The 24,949-nt window shown below is 43.2% G+C and overlaps 3 protein-coding genes across 7 annotated transcripts in view; 2 read left to right on the top strand and 1 right to left on the bottom strand.

Moving 5' to 3' along the window:
* The first annotated feature begins 1,360 nt into the window (after positions 1–1,360).
* Positions 1,361–3,473, top strand: LOC118401935 (microsomal glutathione S-transferase 3-like). Of its 2 annotated transcripts, none has more exons than XM_035799631.2 (6): positions 1,361–1,501; positions 2,338–2,472; positions 2,587–2,660; positions 2,792–2,849; positions 3,020–3,092; positions 3,188–3,473. In XM_035799631.2, exons 2-6 carry the CDS (start codon positions 2,356–2,358, stop codon positions 3,316–3,318), a joined length of 453 nt encoding a protein of 150 aa, XP_035655524.1. In that variant the 5' UTR covers positions 1,361–1,501; positions 2,338–2,355; the 3' UTR covers positions 3,319–3,473. The 2 variants fall into 2 exon arrangements, with proteins under 2 accessions (XP_035655524.1, XP_035655525.1); XM_035799632.2 differs by lacking the exon at positions 1,361–1,501 and adding an exon at positions 1,672–1,829.
* A 2,424-nt stretch (positions 3,474–5,897) lies between these two features.
* Positions 5,898–24,949, bottom strand: part of LOC118401934 (mucin-6-like) — a 25,978-nt gene continuing 6,926 nt past the window's right edge. Inside the window, exons 1-5 of one of the 2 annotated variants that reach the window (XM_035799630.2) lie at positions 10,713–11,050; positions 9,014–9,340; positions 7,919–8,302; positions 7,648–7,805; positions 5,898–7,506 (exon numbers count right to left, since the gene is read on the bottom strand). In XM_035799630.2, coding sequence (XP_035655523.1) covers positions 7,456–7,506; positions 7,648–7,805; positions 7,919–8,302; positions 9,014–9,340; positions 10,713–10,779 — 987 coding nt within the window. In that variant the 5' untranslated portion in view covers positions 10,780–11,050 and the 3' untranslated portion in view covers positions 5,898–7,455. Of the gene's footprint in view, positions 7,507–7,647; positions 7,806–7,918; positions 8,303–9,013; positions 9,341–10,712; positions 11,051–24,949 lie in introns of those variants that run through there. The other variant, XM_052476680.1, reaches the window with a different exon arrangement.
* Positions 11,396–24,949, top strand: part of LOC118401931 (importin-13-like) — a 22,282-nt gene continuing 8,728 nt past the window's right edge. For 2 of the 3 annotated variants that reach the window (XM_035799627.2, XM_052476678.1), the window contains exons 1-7: positions 11,396–11,748; positions 12,396–12,521; positions 12,685–13,358; positions 13,501–13,641; positions 13,838–13,979; positions 14,176–14,342; positions 14,590–14,710. In XM_035799627.2, the coding sequence (XP_035655520.1) occupies positions 11,674–11,748; positions 12,396–12,521; positions 12,685–13,358; positions 13,501–13,641; positions 13,838–13,979; positions 14,176–14,342; positions 14,590–14,710 (1,446 nt within the window). In that variant the 5' untranslated portion in view covers positions 11,396–11,673. The remainder of the gene's footprint in view (positions 11,749–12,395; positions 12,522–12,684; positions 13,359–13,500; positions 13,642–13,837; positions 13,980–14,175; positions 14,343–14,589; positions 14,711–24,949) is intronic. The other variant, XM_035799628.2, reaches the window with a different exon arrangement.

The raw sequence follows: 24,949 nt of genomic DNA, 5'->3' as shown, positions 1-24,949 counted from the left end.
ATGGTATGATGGTTATTACACTGTCATGAACTGTCATTTGTGTGTGTTTATTTTAGTGTGTGTGTGTGTGTGTGTCTAGTGTCATATTCCAGCCAGATGCAGGGTCATAAACTTAGAGTGCCAGGCTGCTTGGGCATGGAGCCACATGCCACTATTTCAATATTATTGTTATATAACCTACAACATTGACATGGCAAGAGCCAGTCTACAGAACTTTTCTCCCACAAGCCACATACACATGGATTTCCCATTGCATCTCTCAGAGAGATGTGTAGGTGTTGAAGTGCTGATTCAGATTCAGCAGCATGGTGGGAGGACAGATGTGATGCTGGAGAGGGATTCTAATAATAATTAATCATTCATTCAACATCTATAGCGCTTTTCATTACAAAAATAATCTCAAAGCATTTGACAGAGAAATGCCTGTCAACAACCGAAAGAGAGAGTGCCAGTCAGCAAGAGATAATAACGTCAGGGACCGTGCATGAAATCAAGCCTTCATCCACAATTATGTCCCTGCTTCAAAAAAGAACAAAGAAGCATAACCAATCTGAGAGCATTTATTCACACTTTTCATAATGGGATATTGTCATGATCCTTTCTCTGAGACCAAAGTCTCAACGCTTCTGCCATTCAGAAAGTGTACTTACGGCTGCTGTTTACTAAAGATATAGTGCCATCTAGTGATGTAGTATTGTTAAAATATTGCAAAACAGGATTCTCTTCCCTGTGACCGACACTTGGAATGTAAATTGAATGTTGGGCCTATCAATTGTTTACATTTGATATTGAGAAGAATTAGTATGACATAATGTGCCAGACTGAAACAAAAACCAAACGGATGAAAACAAATGTAACTGGAAAAAATCACACCAGTGAAATGAACACTTATCTTAATTAACACAAATGAACTAACAGAAGTTAATACTGAAATGGTCCTATGACTAAACCCGTTTAATCCAAGGCCACACTTTGGTGAAATTACCTTCGGTAGATAAGAGCCAGCATAATCACTCTATACAAGGGAAGTAAAACTGATTGATTACTTTCTATCAAAAAACTGTGGTGAACATAAGGGAACTTCCCTGACTCATGACATTGTCACAATGACGAGGCTGAACAGAGAACCAGAGCTCAAGAGGTTTGTGAGTCAGATATGGCCCTGTTTGAACTCACATAGGAAAATGAAGAGGTTGTACTCAAGTAAACATACTTTAAATAGGCTTGTGAAACACTAACTGTAAATAAAGTTATTCTATTAATTTCACTCTTTTATTATATTACTCAATGTCATGCTAAAATTCAGATTTATTGGTAGTAGTCCTACGATCTGATACAGCCCAAATGAACTCTACCCCACCAGGGGGAGGCACCACGCCTCTTCTGTGTGTTTAAATAGGATGACTCCCTTACGAGTTGACGACACAGGATACAGGATTACTGACTGACAACAAGACGGACTACTTTCAATTGCGAACATTATTCAGATCGTCATTAACAGGTAAATAACACTTATTTTACAAACGGTATTCAACGTTACGTATTGTTGCTGGATAGCTTATAATGTTGCACTTCTAGTTCTCACGTTGGCCGTGTTCGAGAGGATCAACCTCGCACTGTATTGATTGACTGATCTACAAATACTAATGAGTAGTTATTTATGATGCAAGGTGATTTGTAGATCAGTCAGTCGGCATTCGCCTGCAATCGTTTTGATGCTCTCAAACACGGCTTTTGTTTTGGGAGCTTTTAGTGTAGGGGTGTCAAACTCATTCCATGGAGGACCTATGTCTGCCGTTTTTTTTTTCGATTAAGACCTAGATAACCAGGTGAGGAGAGTTCCTTACTATTCAGTGACCTTAATTCGTAAATCAGTTACAAGGGACGAGTGAAAGCCCGCAGACACTTGGCCCTCAGTGGAGTTAGGCATGTGTTTTAGCGCATCAAGTTCAACTGAAGTACTCGCTTGAAAATGCGAAGATATGCACCTATTGTTTATTTGTAACTTTTATGTGCACTGTACTACATGCATAGATGGTTATTTTGTGTCACATTTTGAGAACTTTGCTGAGGGGAAGGGTTTTTGCAGTTTAGTATCCTAACAATAGGCTACAATAGACATAAGCACATTCCATATTAGCATAGAAGCCTATTTTCCAAGAAAATTGAGTATATTCTGGTTTCAACGACTTGGCATTGATCTAATGTAATTTATTAATTTAGGGCCTACTAACTAATCCGTTTACTTATTGGACTTTCAACCAGTATCTTATCTACAGTGAATGTGAAAGTGGGATTGACCAACTCACCTGTAGGCTCTGTGTTTTTCTCTTGCAGCAGGAGATCAGTGCCAGAATGGTTGTGTTGTCTAAAGAATATGGGTATGTGGTTCTCACTGGTGTTGCCAGCATGGTCATGGTTGCCCACCTCGCTGTGAAAGTTGGCAAAGCTCGCAAGAAGTACAAGATCAATGTGAGTTGCCCGGGACCTGGCCCACTGTGTGTCAGCCAATGAATCATCTAAAGCTTAAACTAGGCTATAAAAACTCAGGATGGTTCCCCTGATTTTCTCTTCTCTGTTGGACAGTACCCTCAGATGTACAGCAATGATCCAGACTCTGGAAATATCTTCAACTGCATCCAGCGAGCCCATCAGAACACGTATGTACTATGTAGTATGAACATTTAGTATGTACTTCACAGAAGCAGCAGAGGAAACAACCAGAGGTTTGTTATAAAAACCAAACATTTCTTGTAATATTAGGTTAAACTTATTATTTATCTCTTTACAGTCTGGAGAGCTACCCTGCTTTCCTCTTCAGTCTGGCCATTGGTGGTCTGCATAGTCCTGTGAGTTCCACCATTTTATTAATTGACTATATATGTTAGATTTGCGTACCATGCATCCCAGACTTTACAGTTAGTTAGTCAGAGTACTCCATAAAGACACTCCTCTGGATTCCCCTTTATTAAGACTCTTTAAGAGTCTGTTGTTTAACAGGGAGCCATTTGTGTTACAGCGCCTAGTCAGTGGACTTGGAATGACATGGGTTATAAGCAGGGAGATCTATGCATACGGATACTCCACTGGAGGTAAGACAATTGATAAATATGCTTATAATACAATAATTGATGAAAACATTATGGCATCCTTTACTCAAGGGTTTTGTTCTATGTATTCCTTTCAGATCCTAAAAAAAGGATGCCGGGGTTATCCGGGAACATCGCTCTGCTGGGCATGATTCTGACCGTAGCCAACTTTGGCAGAACCCTGTTAGGCTGTGGTGACTGGGTGAGGCCCGGGATGAGACCAGGATGAGGTTCTCAGCTCCCTTTCCTGCTACCATTCCTCAGTGAGAGGCACTGCAACCCCACCTGACCTCAGTCTATTAGTAGTTGTAGGATGTCCTTTGTGGGCATCCGTACTTGTGTATGATATGTACAGACAGAGTTCAGTAAACATTTGGAAAGAGATGACCACGGCTGTTAGTTTATCATTCCATAACTACCACACCACGCCAACTCCTCCCAGACCCCCTCCTCAACACTGATAGGCCCAAATAAGCTGTTCATGGTGCTTCACCAGCTACTCTTTGTTAGAGTGTGGACTTTTTTATGCATAATGTTGCCAAAACTGTATTCCACAGGAGGTTGGTGGCACCTTCATTGCTCGTGTTAATGGCTGGAGCAGAATTATTTGGAATGGCATCAAACACATAGTTTCCAGGTGTTTTATGCCATTCCATTCTCTCCATACCTGCCATAATTAGGATCCGTCCTACCCGTAGCATCCTCCTGTGCTGTATTCTAAATGAAATTCTAATGTAGAAAATGACCATGGAAAATGGGCTTAAATAACATTTCTAGGTCCTATCATGGACTTGTGTTTTAATGTTTGTGTGTGTGTGTGTGTGTGTTGAGAATAAGGAGATGTTATTGCCTCAGAAGAACCAGAGTGAACCAAGAGGTTAATGTGTGTGGTTGTCCTCATTGATCTGCATAGTTTTCCTAAGTTTACACCTTTTAGTCATTTAGCAGACACTCTTATCCAGAACGATGTACAGGAGCAATTCGGGTTAAGTGCCTTGCTCAAGGGCATATTGACAGATATTTCAAATAGTTGGCTCGGGGATTCAAACCAGCAACCTTTTGGTTATTGGCCCAACTTTTGTTACCGCTAAGCTACCTGCTGCCCCATCACCTCTAAGCCTACATGCAGGAACAATAAATGCCTTACTATTATCTTAACCATTAGGCAATGTTCTGTTCATGGTTGGGTTAGGACTGGGGACTGTACTACACTGAACAAAAATATAAACACAACACGTAAAGTGTTGGTCCCATGTTTCTTGAGCTGAAATAATAGATCCCAGAAATGTTCCATACACACAAAAAGCTAATTTCTCTGTTAGTGAGAATTTTCTCCTTTGCCAAGATAATCCATCACCTGACAGGTGTGGCATATCAAGAAGCTGATTAAACAGCATAATCATTTCACAGATGCACCTTGTGCTGGGGACAATAAAAAGCCACTCTAAAATGTGCAGTTTTGTCACACAACACAATGCCACAGATGTCTCAAGTTTTGAGGGAGTGTGCAATTGACATGCTTACTGCAGGAATGTCCACCAGAGTTGTTGCTAAAGAATTGAACGTTCATAAGCTGCCTCCAATGTCGTTTTAGAGAATTTGGCAGTATGTCCAACCAACCTCACAACCGCAGACCACGTGTATGGTGTCGTGTTGCGGTTTACTGATGTCAACGTTTTAAACAGAGTGCCCCATGGTGGCGGTGGGGTTATGTTATGGGCAGGCACAAGCTACGGACAATGAACACTATTGCATTTTAGTGATATCCATTTGAATGCACAGGGATACCGTGACGAGATCCTGAGGCTCATTCTCATGCCATTTAGCCCCCGCCATCACCTCATGTTTCAGCATGATAATGCACAGGCTCATGTCGCAAGGATCTATATACAATTCCTGGAAACTGAAAATGTCCCAGTTCTTCCACAGCCTGTATACTCACCAGATATGTCAACCATTGAGTATATTTGGAATGCTCTGGATCGATGCGTAAGACAGCGTGTTCCAGTTCTCGCCAATATCCAGCAACTTCGCACAGCCATTGAAGAGGGGTGGGACATTTGTTCCCAAGTATTCTCACACATAATAGAGAGACATATGTGATCTTATTCAAATGTAAGGAAGGTTTCAAATTAGTATATTTTTGGCCTACCGACCATCCACTCAAGAAAAAAATCAGCCCTCGGCTGAATCTAGCTGATGATCCCTGTTTTTTACTGTGACTAACAGATGCCAACCTGTATTACCAGTCATGTGAAATCCATAGATTAGGGCCTCATTTATTTATTTTAATTGACTGATTTCCTTATGAACTGTAAATCAGTCAAATCTTTTATTTATTTATCCGTTATTTTACCAGGTAAGTTGACTGAGAACACTTTCTCATTTGCAGTAACAACCTGGGGAATAGTTACAGGGGAGAGGAGGAGGATGAATGAGTCAATTTTAAACTGGGGATTATTAAGTGACCGTGATGGTTTGAGGGCCAGATTGGGAATTTAGCCAGGACACCGGGGTTAACACCCCTACTCTTAATGACCTCAGAGTCAGGACACCCGTTTAACGTCCCATCTGAAAGTCTGCACCCTACACAGGGCAGTGTGCCCAATCACTGCCCTGGGGCATTGGGATATTTTTTTAGACCTGAGGAAAGAGTGCCTCCTACTGGCCCTCCAAAACCACTTCCAGCAGCATCTGTTCTCCCATTGTTGCATTTATATTTTGTCCAGTACAATTAACAACACAATAGCTCTCTGAACTTGTGAATCACTTCCTGATTATGCTGTAGAGTCATAGGCACACAGCAAAAAGGGTTTAGGTTTATTTATTAAAAAAGTCCTTAAATGTTCTTTTTTTTACAGTTAACCCTGAATCTGTATGTCAACCTCTTACATCACTTTTGGTACTTACAGGTAAAACACTTAAACACTGGAAATATGATTTGTTGCAGTGCACGACAAAAAGTAATTTTCTTCAGGTAATTTTCAATCTAAATGTAACTTAAAATCTCATAGTTCTGATACATACTCCGCTGTTTCTGCATTTTATTATTTCCAATTAACTTAAAGAATCATTTTCTGAGACATATCAAGTAAATAGTTAATAAATATCTAATTACATAATTTCCTATGGCTTGTAAAGAAATACTAAGCATACATTTTGCATTTACATTTTGATAATACTATACTTTGCACCATTTGTGTTTAACAATGTTTATTAGCTGATCACTTCCACATGAAGCACTGCCATCTCATCACCATTGGTTAACTTTTATCCCTTAACCTTTCTCCTCAAAGTATTCTATGAAATGGATCTGTATCTATATAGCTTTGAATCAAGTCACGCTTATTGGAGGTGACCCCCTTTCTGCAGGAGTGGACTGGGACCAGAAATGGCCACTGGTATTTCTAACACACCAGACCATTTTTTTTTTTACCTTGAGGCCCCCATTATTAGCCGGATCATCATCATTTTGTGCAAAAAAAAACAAACAAGTTAGACAGGCCCACTGGGCTAAAAATGGATCAGCCGCCCCTGCCTTTTTACACCCCCAATCTAATTAACCAACGAATGCAGAGAAGCTGACTGTTTCTCTGACTGTTTTGGGTTACATTTACAGAATGTTTACTGGCTATCAAGTAAGACCAAGGATGGATGTTTTTCAACCCACTAGGCATTCTGGTTTGAAAGAGCACTTCACTCATATTTGGTCAGTTCAAGGATTAGAATAGTTCTATAACATGGTTTATGGGAGACTGATAAACATTTAAATCAAGTACCTCTACTGTAACCATCTTTCACTCCCCTTCCATTTTCCCTGGATCCTGGACTCAGGCAACAACATCCAACGTGACATTGTGTCTTCTTCATAGAGTACCAACTCATTTAGGGGCTTTGGAGACTGTGAGAGCACTGTGACTGTTTCTATAACACATTAAAGTGCAGCCTGTGCTGTGCATGACCTGTATCAGGAGGAGGGGGTGCATTACAAAGGGAACTCGTCTCTGAAGAACAAAACAGACCCCTGTGCAGATGAGACGTCCGAGAGTTTCAAAGGGAATATTGAGGGTTTTGGTCTAATGTTTAAATGGAACCTCTGATGTTGGCTTAATGTTGAAACCTCTGATGTTGGCCTAGTCTTGAAACTCCTCATTGGGTATTGAAAGCCCTCCCATTGTTAACAGAACACAATCGAATTGGAAACTGCTCAGAAGGGGGAATCATAGGGAGTCAACATGGGCACTGGCAGAGGACCTCGAGTCCAGTCAAAAGCTTTGCCAGGATCCAAAATGGCAGCCCATTGGGTGTCTGCTTTGTAGCTGTGCTAGAAGAAAAGTTGACTGTTGTTGATGAAAAGTTTCCATCATCAGTAAGTGTAAGTGTATCTGGAAAGTGGCGTGTCTTCCATCAAGTCATCCTGGACAGGAAGACAAAACAAGAGAGTCATAATGTTGCCAAACACTATATCACTTCAAATGAATTGAAATCATATCTCACATGAACGAAATGTCATGCCACAGAAGACCTGAATCTAACATGTCAAGTATAGTATGGTCACCATAGGTAGATCCTGCAGCCGGTGGAAGTCCAGGTGGTCGGTTCGTTGGCGGAACTTGAGGAAGAGGATGACAGAGACTACGGCTGTGGTGACAATGAAGACAGAGACCAGGCCAGTCAGCACAGGGTCCAGAGGAGAGTGGAGATGTGGCCCTTTGTCTGGAACAACACGTTAACTGATTTATTGATTGATTGTCTAATTAGTTGTGTAATTTGTTAACTGGATAAATAGTGAACAATTTGATTGATTAATTGGTATATTATCACCTTACCCTCATCTCCAACATTGAGCTCCGATGGAACCTCCTGTTGAGGTGGGCTGACAGGGATGTGGACTGGGGCAGAGGTCTGGGGGTGCTCCATGGTGAGGGGTTGGGTTGGGGAAGGGATCAGGGCAAGGGTGCTGGGTTGGGCAGAGGACTGGATCGGTATTAAAACATGGGATGGAAGTAGGTTGGTATCTAAGGCAGGAGGAGTAGAGGTGGTGAGGTGGCCTCCAGCGAAACCAGGGTGGGTAGTGCCCCCTAGGGTGGAGGGGTGGCTAGTAGTGTCCCCTAGGTTGGAGGGGTGGCTAGTAGTGTCCCCTAGGATGGAGGGCAGTCCTGCAGGGGAGGTGCTCTTCACAGGGGATGAGGAGGAGGAGCCATCTGGAACGGCTGAGTGATAATCACAAAGAAATATAATTACAACAGTATTACATACAGACAGTATTACACACTGTACATACAGTATCTCAATGGAAGTAACAGATAAGGGTTCTGCAATGAGTCTTTTTTTCATTTACCATCATTACTGCTTCTCCTAAATGAGGTTATACTCATTGTTATTTGAAAGCAAAAGGAGGAGAATGAGAGAGACAGATATATTGAAATCTGGATGGTATTATGTCATATTGTGTGTTTGTCAGGCAGAAGAGGCATCAGACACAGCAGACTCGCTCAGCATTGACAGAGATAGTTATATTTGTTAAAACGATACCTCCTACATCAGGTTGCCACATCCCCCTCTATACCGCTCAACACCCCTCTACTCCCTGTTGCCAAGGCACACAGGTAGCCAGGCCCAGGGCATACCATGATAGGAGGGAAAGATGGAGCCTTTCTATTCCCCTGGTAAGCTGTTTAATGGTGGGTGGAGCCTGAGGCAAGCTTCTGTGTTTGCAAACAAGCAGCTTTTGCAGAATGCGGCTGTCTATTTTCAGACTGAACACTATATAAACAAGCTACCAGCTGAGTGGTGGCTGAAAGTCACAGAGTAATATAATTACTATAGTATTACATAGACAGGACTACCTCAGGGTAACCATGGGGAATATAGACAGGCTTAATGACGCTGATAGAAGTGAAATATCATTTGGGTTACAGTACCTGCGAGAGTGGCATTGTCTTGGGTGGTGGTAACAGTGTTGACTGTGTGTGCAGCTGGAGACTTGGTCATCTGATTGGTCACAGCCATGTCATCGCTGTCACCAGCGTCTGTAACAGAATCTGATTGGTGCAGCTTGTCGCTGTTGGTAACAGCTGGTTTGGTTGGGGCTCTATCCGCTTGGTCTGGTGAGGTCTGATTGGCAGGACCTGGCTCTGGCCCCGGATCCCCATCTTCATTGATAATTGGGAGGGCTTGGGATGCAGTAGACACGTCCTCACGCTGGAGGCTAACTGGGATGAAGACAGGGGGCAAAGCAGTGCTCTGACCTACAAGAAAAGAATGATGATGTCACTGTATAAATATAATGTCCTGGTTCTCCATGCTGTTGTGAATAGATGAATTACTGATACTGGTCGACATTACAAAAGCATGACTGGGAAATACATATTTATTGATTATTTTTCCTTTCCACTAAACCTGAGCAGGAAGAACTCAGGGCTCTGGTCAGGCCCTAGTCATGATTGTTGGCATTTTCATATATGTCTAGTGTATGTTCAAATGCCATTGAATTGTTCATTGTTTTAGAGTATTGAGTGTTGAATAGTTAATGTGTCAGTGGCCTGTAGCACTGTGGTGTTATATAATTAGGCATCCGTGGCTATTGCTGAGAGGGGGTACATCATTTCATCTTCCATTCTTATCAGCAATACTAATTGATCTGCTGTTGATCATGTTATATGATATACTTATGTTATGAAATATTCACAATAAGAGCAGTTGGCAACCAATCCAAATGCAATAGGCTATACAAAAACATGTTTTCATAGGCTTACTGGAATATGAGACTATAGTACTGAACAAGTATGTATTTAAATAAGAATGCAATACTCACAAGAATAATTGATTAAGTATATCAAGCAGGGTTAGGTTAAATTCCAATTGAATTTGAAATTCCAATTATATTATTGAATTCACTAATGAATTTAAATTACATTTTTATTGTAAACACATTTAATCTTTGGAATTGAATTGGAATTCAATATTTGTACATTTCCCAGGTAATGGAATTAATCCACTTAGTATAAAAAATTTGACTACAGGATTTGTTTTAAATAATTTAAACGTGTATTTCTATATTTCCATTATAGCGAGGCTGTCTGAACAGTGACATACATGATCAACCTCAAACCCTGGGGGAATTGAATTCAAATTTGTGGAATTGTTTTGTTCATAATATTGAATTAAGAATGGAATTAATGGAATTTACCTAATATTGGAATTGAATTATCTCTGAATTCAAAGACTGGCCTGGAATTTGGATTGAATTACATTTACAGGGAAAAGTAATAAAATTAGAATATAATTTAACCCCAGCCCTGATAAAAGATCAGGCAAAATATGTTGAGAAATTCAAAGAATGTTCCTTTAGGCCTCTTATGTCAATAAAAATATCCTTACCTTTAATAACCTCATAATAACCCGCACTGACAGGTAGCCCTAGTGTAAGACCAGTCGATAAACACTGCCAAATGCAATTGGTAACATTACATTTACGTTTAGCCTACATTATACAAATTGTCATCAGAATAACTATCTTCAGAATATTTTGTGATGATAAAGTAAACTGAATGACAAGAACAAAATCAATATTCTCAGCGGGCTGTCTATTCTAAACACAGCACACACACCGACACCCACCCTTTGTCTGCGATGATCTGGTAAGGATCCCCAAAGCACAAACCACTAGATGCATTTCAATGTTCATTTCATGTGCCGCTTTCGTGGACACGATGATAAAACGTTCAACAGCTTTTAACGTCCGTTCTCTTCTTTGCTAGAGCGTATTATTTGCTGCTCTTTCGGTTGGTTATCTGACAGAGAACAGTATTGCTAAAAATACAGAAGGGTCTGGCATTAGAGGATATGAAAGAAGGGGTGGGGTTGATATGCCTGTATGACGCGCGGTGCGCAATGTTGGACTAACGCACAGCGCAACACACAAAGTGAGTCTCTTCTCAGCTCCGTCAGGACGATGTCTGTCGATGTTAAAGACCCACAGTGTGTTATGAATGTGTCACTGTGACGGGCTCCCTTCCATTGCTAGCCCGCGACCGCCCTTCCCATTAAAGGGGTGTACGCTGCACCTCAACCAGCTGTCACTGCATGCTTCGTGCGCTCCTCATTGCTCCCTGATTAAAACAAGCATTTCTAGGCATTCCTTTATCAGAAATACTGATAGGCCCTACACAGGTAGAGTTATGGATCTGTTTTAAAGATTCACTATGTTCATATGCTTATGAGAAAACTATAAAGACCAACATTTCCCTCTTAAACATTTCCCGAATCAGCCGAATCAGCCAACAGAGGTCAGTGTTTCAATAGGCTCCAGTCATACGTTGATAGACCTCTGGTTTGTGGTCAGCACTACGGTCAGCACAGGTGTCAGTCACAAAAGGACAATGAATGCTGAATCCGTCAACGACAACTAACTTTTAACAAGTAGCAGGCTGGCCTTCTGCCAGGGGCCGCCTCTGTTCATCAACAGCACTGTCTGATAGTGGGAGACTTATTAAAGGCCAGGATCGCGGGCAGCAAGCGCAAAAATCTAAGAGCGGACATTAAAAGAAGTGTTCCCATTATAAAGCTTGTCATCTACGGGATGGAGCCCCCTGACAGCTCCGTGCAGAGCCCCGACCTGGTGTCCTTAGAATTAACGGTGGAAAACGTCGAAAAAGTAAGTTGTCAAACTCATACAGTGCGCGACAGAGAAGTGGTTCGTTTTATGCAGTAGGCTACCAACAATGACAGCTCTCATTAAGTCTGAAAGCAATGTGTTCATCTCAGTCAAGTCTTTCTAAATATCTCATCAGCATTGTGGTTTTATGCGTTGTGACAATGATATTTATTAGGCCTCCATATTATTTACCAAATAGCCCAAATAGGCTACACAGATGTAGGCCTATTGATTGACAGTTGAAAAAATGCACAGACTAATTACAATGGAATTTTGACCTTTAACAAATAGGCTACAGAATAGCTTTTGAATGAATATTTCACAATGGGCCGTTCATATGGAGTAAACTAGTTCAATGGGACATAGAGGGAAGGGGGCTGTTGTAATATGATATCAGTTACAAACATACTGTGCTAATTATAACCACCACCATGTGCTTGGGATTAGTTGCCATTAGCAACAGCACTCACTCATGCAGAGTTGGCCATCCTGTGTGCTTTGGAGGCTCCCCTCTTACATTCCTTATCAGTGGCAGTCATGCCTTCAAGGACACATTGTATGACAAGGACTCCGGTCACTTTTTAATTTCCCTCCCTATTGTAAATTAAATGAATTGAATTGGAAATGTCCTCTCCTCCCTCCTCTAGGCCCTCCAGCAACTGTACTATGACCCGGACATGGAGCATAAGAATGTGGCCCAGAAGTGGCTGACTCAGGCCCAGACCTCCCGTCAGGCCTGGCAGTTCTGCTGGCCTCTGCTCAGTCCAGACAAGGTCCGCTCCAGAGCCCCATCCTACAAACTCCCCTGTACTTTCTACAGACTCTGTTGTGTAGTAATCATTCCTTTCCTGCTTGTATTTCACTCCATGACGACACTCATAATAACCCTGTAGAACGCTATATTCTTGTTTTACTATTACACCATTGTCAAAACAGCTTCCTGAGATCCAGTTCTTTGGCGCCAGCACCCTTCACACCAAGATCTCCTGTCACTGGGCCGACCTCCCCACAGACCAACACCAGACACTGAGGATGCAGCTCCTTTCCCACATCTCCCACTTCTCCTCTGGGCCAAAGATGGTGCTGACCAGGCTGTGTGTGGCCCTGGCCTCCCTGGCCCTCCACACCATGCCCCAGGGTTGGCCCCAGGCTGTGGCTGACATGGTCAGGGTCTACCAGCCAGAGAAGGCTGGGGATCAGGGCGGAAGTCAGGGTGGGGTTGGGGTTGGCGGAGGAGGTGGGGCAGAGGAGGAAGTGAACGCCCACGCACACTGCCTGGCCCTGCTGGAGCTCCTCACCGTGCTGCCAGAAGAGTTCCAGAGCTGCAGGCTGCCCCAGGCCCGTCGTGCCCAGCTGAGAGAGGCCCTGGCTGGGGAGTGGACGGCGGTATGTCCCCTGCTGCGCCAGCTGCTCCAGAGACAGGAGGGCAACAGCCAGGTGAAGGAGCGGGCCCTACGGTGCTTGTCTAGCTGGGTGGGACTGGATGTTCCTCTGCATGGGGAGAGCGAGGGGCTGCTGCAGGACTGTTTTGCTGCTCTGTCAGACCCAGAGCTGTTTGACACTGCCGTGGAGACCATTGTCAGCTCTATATCCCAACCTGACTGCCAGAGGTGAGATAGACACACACACATTGACAGACAGGCAGACAAACACACACACACACACACACATAGAGCACTTTGATAATGAGTTGTGTTGAGACGCATTGTATTGACTCAGCATACATTTGTGTGTGTGTGTGCGTGTGTTCAGATACACTGATGCTCTGGTGAACTTGATGCCCCTGGTGCTGGGTCTCCATGACCAGCTGAAAGCCGCAGCGAGGGACGGTGACATGGAGACCTCCCATGGCATCTGTCGCATCGCTGTTGCTCTGGGGGAAACACACTCCAGGTACACATACCTTTAGGTTAGGGCTTGGGCTATGTTACTAGATAGTTAGTTTGCTAACTATCTAACTAAAGTTTGCTGATACTTAGTTGAACATCTATGAACAGTCTGTGGTGTTAGTATTAAGTGATAACCAGTTTTCTTGGATCATTATGGACCTGTTTCACCTCATCTCCCTGAGTGTGACTTTGTGGAACAGGACTCTTCTGGAACAGGTGGAACACTGGCAGGGATACCTGGCCCTAGTCAACATGATCCTGTTCTGTACTGGCATCCCCGGGCACTACCCAGTCAATGAGACCACCAGCTCCCTCACACTCACCTTCTGGTACACTCTGCAGGTATGTACCCTACACCCTAATCCTGGACACTATCCAGTAAAGACCACCAGCTCCTTCACCTTTTGGTACACTCTGCAGGTATTGGTGAAGGGTTTGGGTTAGGGTTCGTGGTAAAACCTACAGTGCTGGAGAGGAAGTACCTCATCTGTACATTGCAGCATGGTCACTTTCTGATGTATACTTCCTGTGGTTCCAGGATGACATCCTGTCATTTGAGGAGGACAAGCAGGTAGTCTACCTGCAAGTCTACAGACCAGTCTACTTCCAGCTGGTGGACGTTCTGCTCCACAAGGCCCACTTCCCCTCAGAGCAGGACTATACTTCCTGGTCCTCAGATGACAAGGAGCAGTTCAGGATCTACAGGTAAACAGGAAGTCTACTTCTACAGAAGGGATGGGAGTTGTAGTCCTTGGAGAAGCTCTTTGATTTTCACTTGAGATTTTACATTATTTGACCCAAGATTTTGTTGTACGATGTATGTTATGCTTTATTTAACACTAGTTTCTAGTCAACAGATCTGTTGAATTTTTTACCAAAGTATTTCATTTTGAATAGAGCAGAGTGCCCAGGGCACATTGTGATTATACTGCATGTGTGTTTTGTGTGGTAGAGTCGACATATCAGACACTCTGATGTATGTGTACGAGATCCTGGGGGCGGAGCTTCTCAGTAACCTCTATGATAGACTGGGCCGACTGCTGATGGACACGGAGAGACCGACAGCATGGCAGGTCAGTTCAACCACCAATTTACGTAAATACAGTGATCACACAACGGGTCACACATACAAAGACATACACTACTGTTCAAAGGTTTGGGGTCACTTAGAAATGTCCTTGTTTTTGAAAGAAAAGCAAAAGAAAATGTCCATTAAAATAATATCAAATTGATCAGAAATACAGTGTAGACATTGGTAATGTTGTAAATGACTATTGTAGCTGGAAACGGCTGATTTTGAATGGAATATCTACATAGACGTACAGAGGCCCATTATCAGCAACCATCACTCCTGTGTTCCAATGGCATGTTGTGTTAGCTAATCCAAGTTTATAATTTTAAAAGGATAATTGATCATTAGAAAACCCTTTTGCAATTATGTTAGGACAGCTGAAAACTGTTGATCTGATTAAAGAAGCAATAAAACTGGCCTTCTTTAGACTAGTTGAGTATCTGGAGCATCAGCATTGGGTGGGTTTGATTACAGGCTCAAAATGGCCAGAAACAAATAACTTTCTTCTGTAACTCGTCAGTCTATTCTTGTTCTGAGAAATGAAGGCTATTCCATGCGAGGAATTGCCAAGAAACTGAAGATCTCGTACAACGCTGTGCACTACTCCCTTCACAGAACAGAGCAAACTGTCTCTAACCAGAATAGAAAGAGGAGTGGGAGGCCCCGGTGCACAACTGAGCAAGAGGACAAGTACATTAAAGTGTCTAGTTTGAGAAACAGACGCCTCACAAGTCCTCAACTGGCAGCTTCATTAAATAGTACCCGCAAAACACCAGTCTCAATGTCAACAGTGAAGAGGCGACTCCAGAATGCTGGCGTTCTAGGCAGAGTTGCAAAGAAAACGCCATATCTCAGACTGGCCAATAAAAGAAAATATTAAGATGGGCGAAAGAACACTGGACACTGGACAGGAACTCTACCTAGAAGGCCAGCATCCCGGAGTCGCCTCTTCACTGTTGACGTTGAGACTGAGGGTTTTCTAATGATCAATTAGTCTTTTAAAATTATAAACTTGGATTAGCTAACACAACGTGCCATTAGAACACAGGAGTGATGTTTGCTGATAATGGGCCGCTGTACACCTACGTAGATATTCCATAAATCTGCTGATGAGTCTCTGATCCACCTCTACGCAGACGACACCATTCTGTATACTTCCGGCCCTTCTTTGGACACTGTGTTAACAACCCTCCAGGCAAGCTTCAATGCCATACAACTCTCCTTCCGTGGCCTCCAATTGCTCTTAAATACAAGTAAAACTAAATGCATGCTCTTCAACCGATCGCTACCTGCACCTACCCGCCTGTCCAACATCACTACTCTGGACGGCTCTGACTTAGAATACGTGGACAACTACAAATACTTAGGTGTCTGGTTAGACTGTAAACTCTCCTTCCAGACCCATATCAAACATCTCCAATCCAAAGTTAAATCTAGAATTGGCTTCCTATTTCGCAACAAAGCATCCTTCACTCATGCTGCCAAACATACCCTTGTAAAACTGACCATCCTACAAATCCTCGACTTTGGCGATGTCGTTTACAACCATTCCAGTGTTTTACTTGCTATATTGTATTTACTTTGCCACCATGGCCTTTTTTGCTTTTATCTCCCTTCTCACCTCATTTGCTCACATTGTATATAGACTTGTTTCCTGTATTATTGACTGTATGTTTGTTTTACTCCATTTGTAACTCTGTGTCGTTGTATCTGTCGAACTGCTTTGCTTTATCTTGGCCAGGTCGCAGTTGTAAATGAGAACTTGTTCTCAACTTGCCCCTACCTGGTTAAATAAAGGTGAAATAAAATAAATAAATAAAAATAAAAAATCTGCAGTTTCCAGCTACAATAGTCATTTACAACATTGACAATGTCTACACTGTATTTCTGATCAATTTGATGTTATTTTAATGGACAAAAACAAGGACATTTCTAAGTGACCCCAAACATTTGAACGGTAGTGTATGTATACATCCCAAAGCTATTTTGTCATGTTTCTGCCTGTGTGACTCTATCTCATCAAGCTACCTTCTCAGGAAAAAACTTCAAACTGTAACCAGTGCCTGCAACCTGGATCAGGTTGTCAGTCAACCTAGCAGTGTAGTTACAAACAGTACAGGAATTAAATCATCAAATCATCATGTATTGATCACATATTTACTAATGCTACAGATATTTGCTTTAAAGCAGTATCCAGATTCATAGTATGCAGTGATCACAATATAATAGCCATATCTAGGAAAACCAAAGTTCCAAAGTCTGGGCCTAATATATAAGAGGTCATACACAAAGTTTTGTAGTGATTCATATGTTGATGATGTAAAGAATATTTGCTGGTCTGTGGTGTGTAATGAGGAGCAACCAGATGCTGCTGGTCTGTGGTGTGTAATGAGGAGCAACCAGACACTGCTGGTCTGTGGTGTGTAATGAGGAGCAACCAGATGCTGCACTTGACACATTTATGAAACTACTTATTCCAGTTACTAATAAACATGCACCCATGAAGAAAATGACTGTAAAAGACTGTAAAAAATCCCCTTGGTCGAATTGATGGCAATGACCAACTGATTGGCAAACGTACTGCAAATTAGGAAATCATGTGACTAAACTAAATAAAAATAAACTACACTATGAAACAAATATAAATTATATAAAGAATGATAGTAAATAGGGGGCACCTAAAATGACATTTTAGGGAATAAAGCCAACTCGGCTCCTTCATTCATTGAATCAGATGGCTCATTCATTACAAAGCCCACTGCTATTACAAACTACTTTATTTACTTTTTCATTGGCAAGATAAGCAAACTTAGGGATGACATGCCAGCAACAAACCTTGACACTACACATCCAAGTATATAGGACCAAATTATGAAAGACAAGAATTGTACTTTTGAAATCTGTGAAGTCAGTGTGGAAGCAGTGAAAAAATTATTGTTGTCTATCAACAATGACAAGCCACCGGGGTCTGGCAATCTGGATGGAAAATGACTGAGGATAATAGCAGAAGATATTGCCACTCCTATTTGACACATCTTCAATTTAAGACTACTACGGAGCGTGTACCCTCAGGCCTGGAGGAAAGCTAAAGTCATTCCGCTACCCAAGAATAGTAAAGCCCCCTTTACTGGCTCAAATAGCCGACCAATCAGCCTGTTACCAACCCTTAGTAAACTTCTGGAAAGAATTGTGTTTGACCAGATAAAATGCTATTTCACAGTAAACAAATTGATAACAGAATTTCAGCATACTTATAGGGAATGACACTCAACGAGCACAGCACTTACACAAATGACGGATGATTGGCTGAGAGAAATTGATGATAAAATTATTGTGGAGGCTGTCTTGTTAGACTTCAGTGCAGCTTTTGACATTATCGATCATAGTCTGCTGCTGGAAAAACGTATGTGTTATGGCTTTACACCCTATGCTATAATGTGGATAAAGAGTTACTTGTCTAACAGAACACAGAAGGTGTTCTTTAATGGAAGCCTCTCGAATATAATCCAGTTAGAATCAGGAATTCCCCAGGGTAGCGGTTTAGGCCTCTTGCTTTTTCAATGGAAATTGAGCAAGTTGAGATGACTAAACTGCTTGGAGTAACCCTAGATTGTAAACTGTCATGGTCAAACCATATTCATGCAGTACAAGCTAAGATGAGGAGAAGTCTGTCTATAATAAAGCGTTGCTCTGCCTTCTTAACAATACTATCAACAAGGCAGGTCCTACAGGCCCTAGTTTTGTCACACCTTGACTACTGTTCAGTCGTGTGGTCAGGTGCCACAAAAAAAGTACTTAGAAAAATTGCAATTGGCTCAGTGCTGCCCCGTGGATGTACACAGAGAGCTAATATTAATAATATGCATGTCAATCTCTTCTGGCTGAAAGTGGAGGAGAGATTGACTTTATCACTACTTTTATTTATGAGATGCATGTTCAATACACCGAGCTGTCTGTCTAAACTACTGGCACACAGCTCGGACACCCATACATACCCCACTGTCTGTCTAAACTACTGGCACACAGCTCGGACACCCATACATACCCCACTGTCTGTCTAAACTACTGGCACACAGCTCGGACACCCATACATACCCCACTGTCTGTCTAAACTACTGGCACACAGCTCGGACACCCATACATACCCCACTGTCTGTCTAAACTACTGGCACACAGCTCGGACACCCATACATACCCCACAAAACTTTCCACAAGAGGTCTCTTCACAGTCCCCAAGTCCAGAACAGACAATGGGAGGCACGTAGTAATAAACCCAGCAAAAATAGAAACGTCCTCTCACTGTCAACTGCTTTATTTAGAGCAAACAGCAAACTTAACTTCTTGATGCACCCATCCCGTTAGCGGGATCATTTTCGTCAACATCCACTGAATTGCAGAGTGCCAAATTCAAATTAAATTACTAAAAATATTACATTTTCATGAAATCACAAGTGCAATATAGCAAAACACAGCTTCGCTTGTTGTTAATCCACCTGGCATGTCAGATTTCAGTAAAGCTTTTCGGCGAAAGCATACCAGGCGTTTATGTAAGGCCATCTCTCTCAGTAGACAAAATATTACAAACAGCCAAGTAGATTGGTCACGAAAGTCAGTAAAGCAATAAATTAAATCGCTTACCTTTAATGATCTTCGGATGTTTGCACTCACGGGACTCCCAGGTACACAATAAATGTTCCTTTTGTTCCATAAAGATTATTTTATATCCAAAATACCTCCATTTGGTTGGCGCGTTATGTTCAGAAATGCACAGGCTCGAGCGGTCACGACATCGCAGACGAAAATTCCAAATAGTATTCGTAAAGTTCGTAGAAACATGTAAAACGTTTTCTATAATCAATCCTCAGGTTGTTTTTACAATATATAATCAATGATATATCAACCGGGACTGTAGCTTCTTCAATAGGAGAGAGAGAGAAATGTCTGCTCCAAGCTGTTGCGCATGCAAAACGCTGCTGGCACCCAGCCATCCACTGACGCAATGTGATCTTTCTCGCTCATTTTTCAAAATAAAAGCCTGAAACTATGTCTAAAGACTGTTCACACCATGGGGTAGCCATAGGACAATGAATCTGGTTGATATCCCTTTAAATGGAGCGAAGGCAGGCAATGGAACAGAGAGCGTTCAGGAAAAACAGCACTTCCGGGTTGGATTTTCCTCAGGTTTTCGCCTGCAATATCAGTTCTGTTATACTCACAGACAATATTTTGACAGTTTTGGAAACTTTAGAGTGTTTTCTATCCTAATCTGACAATTGTATGCATATTCTAGATTCTGGGCCTGAGAAATAGGCAGTTTAATTTGGGTACGTATTTCATCCAAACATCAAAATAATGCCCTCTACACTCAACAGGTTTAACGTAAATATTTGTATGACCATAACAAGTCTCAACAACTGAGACATAAACTGAACAAGTTCCACAGACATGTGACTAACATACATGGAATAATGTGTCCCTGAACAAAGGGGGGTCAAAATAAAAAATAACAGTCAGTATCCGGTGTGGCCACCAGCTGCATTAAGTACTGCAGTGCATCTCCTCCTCATGGACTGCACCAGATTTGCCAGTTCTTGATATGAGATGTTACCCCACTCTTCCACCAAGGCACCTGCAAGTTCCCTGACATTTTTTGGGGGGAATGGCCCTAGCCCTCACCGATCCAACAGGTCCCAGACGTGCTTAATGGGATTGAGATCCGGGCTCTTCGCATGGCAGAACACTGACATTCCTGTCTTGCAGGAAATCATGTACAGAACGAGCAGTATGGCTAGTGGCATTGTCATGCTGGAGGTTCATGTAAGGATGAGCCTGCAGGAAGGGTACCACATGAGGGAGGAGGATGTCTTCCCTGTAATGCACAGCGTTGAGATTGCCTGCAATGACAACAAGCTCAGTTCGATGATGCTGTGACACACTGCCCCAGACCATGATGAGCCCTCCACCTCCAAATCGATCCTGCTCCAGAGTACAGGCCTCGGTGTAACGCTCATTCCTTCAACGATAAACGCCAATCCGACCATCAACCCTGGTGAGACAAAACTCATCAGTGAAGAGCACTTTTTGCCAGTCCTGTCTGGTCCAGCCACGATGGGTTTGTGCCCATAGGCGACGTTGTTGCTGGTGATGTCTGGTGAGGACCTGCCTTACAACAGGCCTACAAGCCCTCAGTCCAGCCTCTCTCAGCCTATTGCGGACAGTCTGAGCACTGATGGAGGGATTTTGCGTTCCTGGTGTAACTCGGGCAGTTGTTGTTGCCATCCTGTACCTGTCCCGCAGGTGTGATGTTCCGATCCTGTGCAGGTGTTGTTACATGTGGTCTGCCACTGCGAGGACGATCAGCTGTCCGTCCTGTCTCCCTGTAGCGCTGTCTTAGTCCGGACATTGCAATATATTGCCCTGGTCACATCTGCAGTCCTCATGACTCGGTGCAGCATGCCCAAGGTACGTTCACACAGATGAGCAGGGACCCTGGGCATCTTTTTAGTGTTTTTCAGAGTCAGTAGAAAGGCCTCTTTAGTGTCCTAAGTTTTCATAACTGGTAGTGTCTTAACATTTCTGAGATATTCGGGACAGTATCGTCCCACCCCGCCAACAGCCAGTGAAAGTGCAGGGCACCAAATTCAAAACAACAAAAATCTCATAATTAAGATTTCTCAAGCATACAAGTATTTTACACCATTTTAAAGATAAAATTCTCGTTAATCCAGCCACAGCGTATGATTTCAAAAAGGCTTTACAGCACCACAAACGATTATGTTAGGTTACCACAAAGTCACAGAAAAACACAGACATTTTTCCAGCCAAAGAGAGGAGTCACAAAAAGCAGAAATATAGATAAAATTAATCACTAACCTTTAATCAGATGACACTCATAGGACTTCATGTTATACAATATATGTTTTGTTTGATAAAGTGCATATTTATATCCAGAAATCTCATTTTACATTGGCGTGTTATGTTCAGTAGTTCCAAAACATCCGGTGATTTTGCAGAGAGCCACATCAATTCACAGAAATACTCATAATAAACATTGACAAAAGATACAACTATTATACATGGAACTTTAGATAAACTTCTCCTTAATGCAACCGCTGTGTCAGATTTCAAAAAACCTTTGTGGAAAAAGCACCCCATCTGAGTACAGCGCTCAGAGACCACAACTGTAACTTCTGAAGAGTGATGGGTGTGGAGTCAGGCGCAGAGAGCAGAAGATACGAGGGGGAAACGCTTTAATGTCCAAAACAACCAGGAACACGGACAAATGGGTGAAGCCATAACACAGGCGCAAACACAACCCAAGGACCACTGGTAATAACCCGGACAGCGAAAACCCAATACGAAACAATACACACCTCTACGTACATAGCAACAAGCCCACACAAACACAAGCGGGCTAAACAAACTTAAATAATACCAACCCCAAAACCCCGAACAAGAAACAGGTGAAAACAATTAGACAAAACCAAACAAAAAGGGATCGGTGGCAGCTAGGCCGGCGACGACTACCGCCGAGTGCCACCCGAACAGGAAGGGGAGCCACCTTCGGTGATATTCGTGACAACAACAGCCAAAGAGATATCCGCCATGTTGTGTTGTCAATATTAGTCAGAAATAGCATTATAAATATTCACTTACCTTTGATGATCTTCATCAGAATGCACTCCCAGGAATCCCAGTTCCACAATAAATGTTTGATTTGTTCAATAAAGTTTATACCTTTATACCTTTCACCGGATACCTTTCAAATCCAAACGTGCATGCAGCCAGCCAAAAGGTCGGACGAAAAGTCCAAAAAGTTATATTAGAGTCAAAAATTTATGTTTTTAACATAAATCTTCAATAATTTCTTTCTGTAGAAAAGCTCTCACTTGACCGCACATCACAAGCTCATGCCTCTCTGCCAGACACACCACACTCCCATATGGGCTTGGGAGAGACGAAGGTTGAAAGTCATGCGTCCTCCGATACACAACCCAACCAAGCCGCACTGATTCTTAACACAGCGCGCATCCAACCCGGAAGCCAGCAGCACCAATGTGTCAGAGGAAACGCGCTTGGTTAGCGCACACTGCGCCCGCCCCGCCACAGGAGTCGATGGTGTGCGATGTGACAAGGATATCCCGACCGGCCAACCCCTCGCTAACCCAATTGTGCATCGCCCCACGGACCTCCCGGTCGCGGCCGGTTACGACAGAGTCTGGGCTCGAACCCAGGGTCTCTAGTGGCACAGCTGGCGCTGCAGTACAGCGCCCTTAACCACTGTGCCACCCGGGAGGCCCCATATTCTAGCTGTTTATGGTTGAGTAGCAGGCAGTCTACTCTGGGCACCTTATTCATCCAAGCTACTCAATACTGCCCCGTCACCAAGAAGTTAACGACCGTTAAACAGGTGCATGTTCATTAATTGTTTATGGTCCATTGAACAAGCATGGGAAACAGTGTATAAAGCCTTTACAATGAAGATCTGTGAAGTTATTTGGATTTTTACTAATTATCTTTGAAAGACAGAGATGTTTCTATTTTTGCTGAGTTTACATAGAGCCATGACTACATGGAACTCTATTCCACATCAAGTAACTGACGCAAGCAGTAAAAGTAAAATTAGATTTATAATACAGATAAAAAAACACCATATGGAACAGTGTTAGCTAGCTACATAGCTGTCTTTGTTTCCAAGATAATTGTGTAGTTTAGTGTGTGTAGCCTTGGAGTGATTATCTTAATTCACTGAGGTTCGCTAGCCAGCTATTGTCGTTCTTTTAACTCAACGTAACGTAAACAACACTGCTAGCTAGCCAACTAGCCCCGAATAGCAGCACTGTAGAAATTATTACACTCAACGGAACGACTTGATTAGTGTAGTGTCAACAACGCAGCTACTGCCAGCTAGCCTACTTTAGCAGTACTGTATCATTTTAATCATTTTAGTCAATAAGATTCTTGCTACGTAAGCCTAACTTTCTGAACATTCGAGACGTGTAGTCCGCTTGTCATTCCAATTTCCTTGCATTAGCGTAGCCTTTTCTGTAGCCTGTCAACTATGTGTCTGTCTATCCCTGTTCTCTCCTCTCTGCACAGACCATACAAACGCTCCACACCGCGTGGCCGCGACCACCCTAACCTGGTGGTCCCAGCGCGTACGACCCACGTGGAGTTCCAGGTCTCCGGTAGCCTCTGGAACTGCCAATCTGCGGCCAACAAGGCAGAGTTCATCTCAGCCTATGCCTCCCTCCAGTCCCTTGACTTCTTGGCACTGACGGAAACATGGATCACCACAGATAACACTGCTACTCCTACTGCTCTCTCCTCGTCCGCCCACGTGTTCTCGCACACCCCGAGAGCTTCTGGTCAGCGGGGTGGTGGCACCGGGATCCTCATCTCTCCCAAGTGGTCTTTCTCTCTTTCTCCCCTTACCCATCTGTCTATTGCCTCCTTTGAATTCCATGCTGTCACAGTTACCAGCCCTTTCAAGCTTAACATCCTTATCATTTATCGCCCTCCAGGTTCCCTTGGAGAGTTCATCAATGAGCTTGATGCCTTGATAAGCTCCTTTCCTGAGGACGGCTCACCTCTCACAGTTCTGGGCGACTTTAACCTCCCCACGTCTACCTTTGACTCATTCCTCTCTGCCTCCTTCTTTCCACTCCTCTCCTCTTTTGACCTCACCCTCTCACCTTCCCCCTACTCACAAGGCAGGCAATACGCTTGACCTCATCTTTACTAGATGCTGTTCTTCCACTAACCTCATTGCAACTCCCCTCCAAGTCTCCGACCACTACCTTGTATCCTTTTCCCTCTCGCTCTCATCCAACACTTCCCACACTGCCCCTACTCGGATGGTATCGCGCCGTCCCAACCTTCGCTCTCTCTCCCCCGCTACTCTCTCCTCTTCCATCCTATCTTCTCTTCCCTCTGCTCAAACTTTCTCCAACCTATCTCCTGATTCTGCCTCCTCAACCCTCCTCTCCTCCCTTACTGCATCCTTTGACTCCCTATGTCCCCTATCCTCCAGGCCGGCTCGGTCCTCCCCTCCCGCTCCGTGGCTCGACGACTCATTGCGAGCTCACAGAACAGGGCTCCGGGCAGCCGAGCGGAAATGGAGGAAAACTCGCCTCCCTGCGGACCTGGCATCCTTTCACTCCCTCCTCTCTACATTTTCCTCCTCTGTCTCTGCTGCTAAAGCCACTTTCTACCATTCTAAGTTCCAAGCATCTGCCTC

This window comes from Oncorhynchus keta, chromosome 23 (assembly GCF_023373465.1).
Source record: "Oncorhynchus keta strain PuntledgeMale-10-30-2019 chromosome 23, Oket_V2, whole genome shotgun sequence".
NCBI lineage: Eukaryota > Metazoa > Chordata > Actinopteri > Salmoniformes > Salmonidae > Oncorhynchus > Oncorhynchus keta.
Note: the sequence above shows the minus strand (reverse complement) of the source record. Positions and strands in the feature narration are given on the sequence as shown.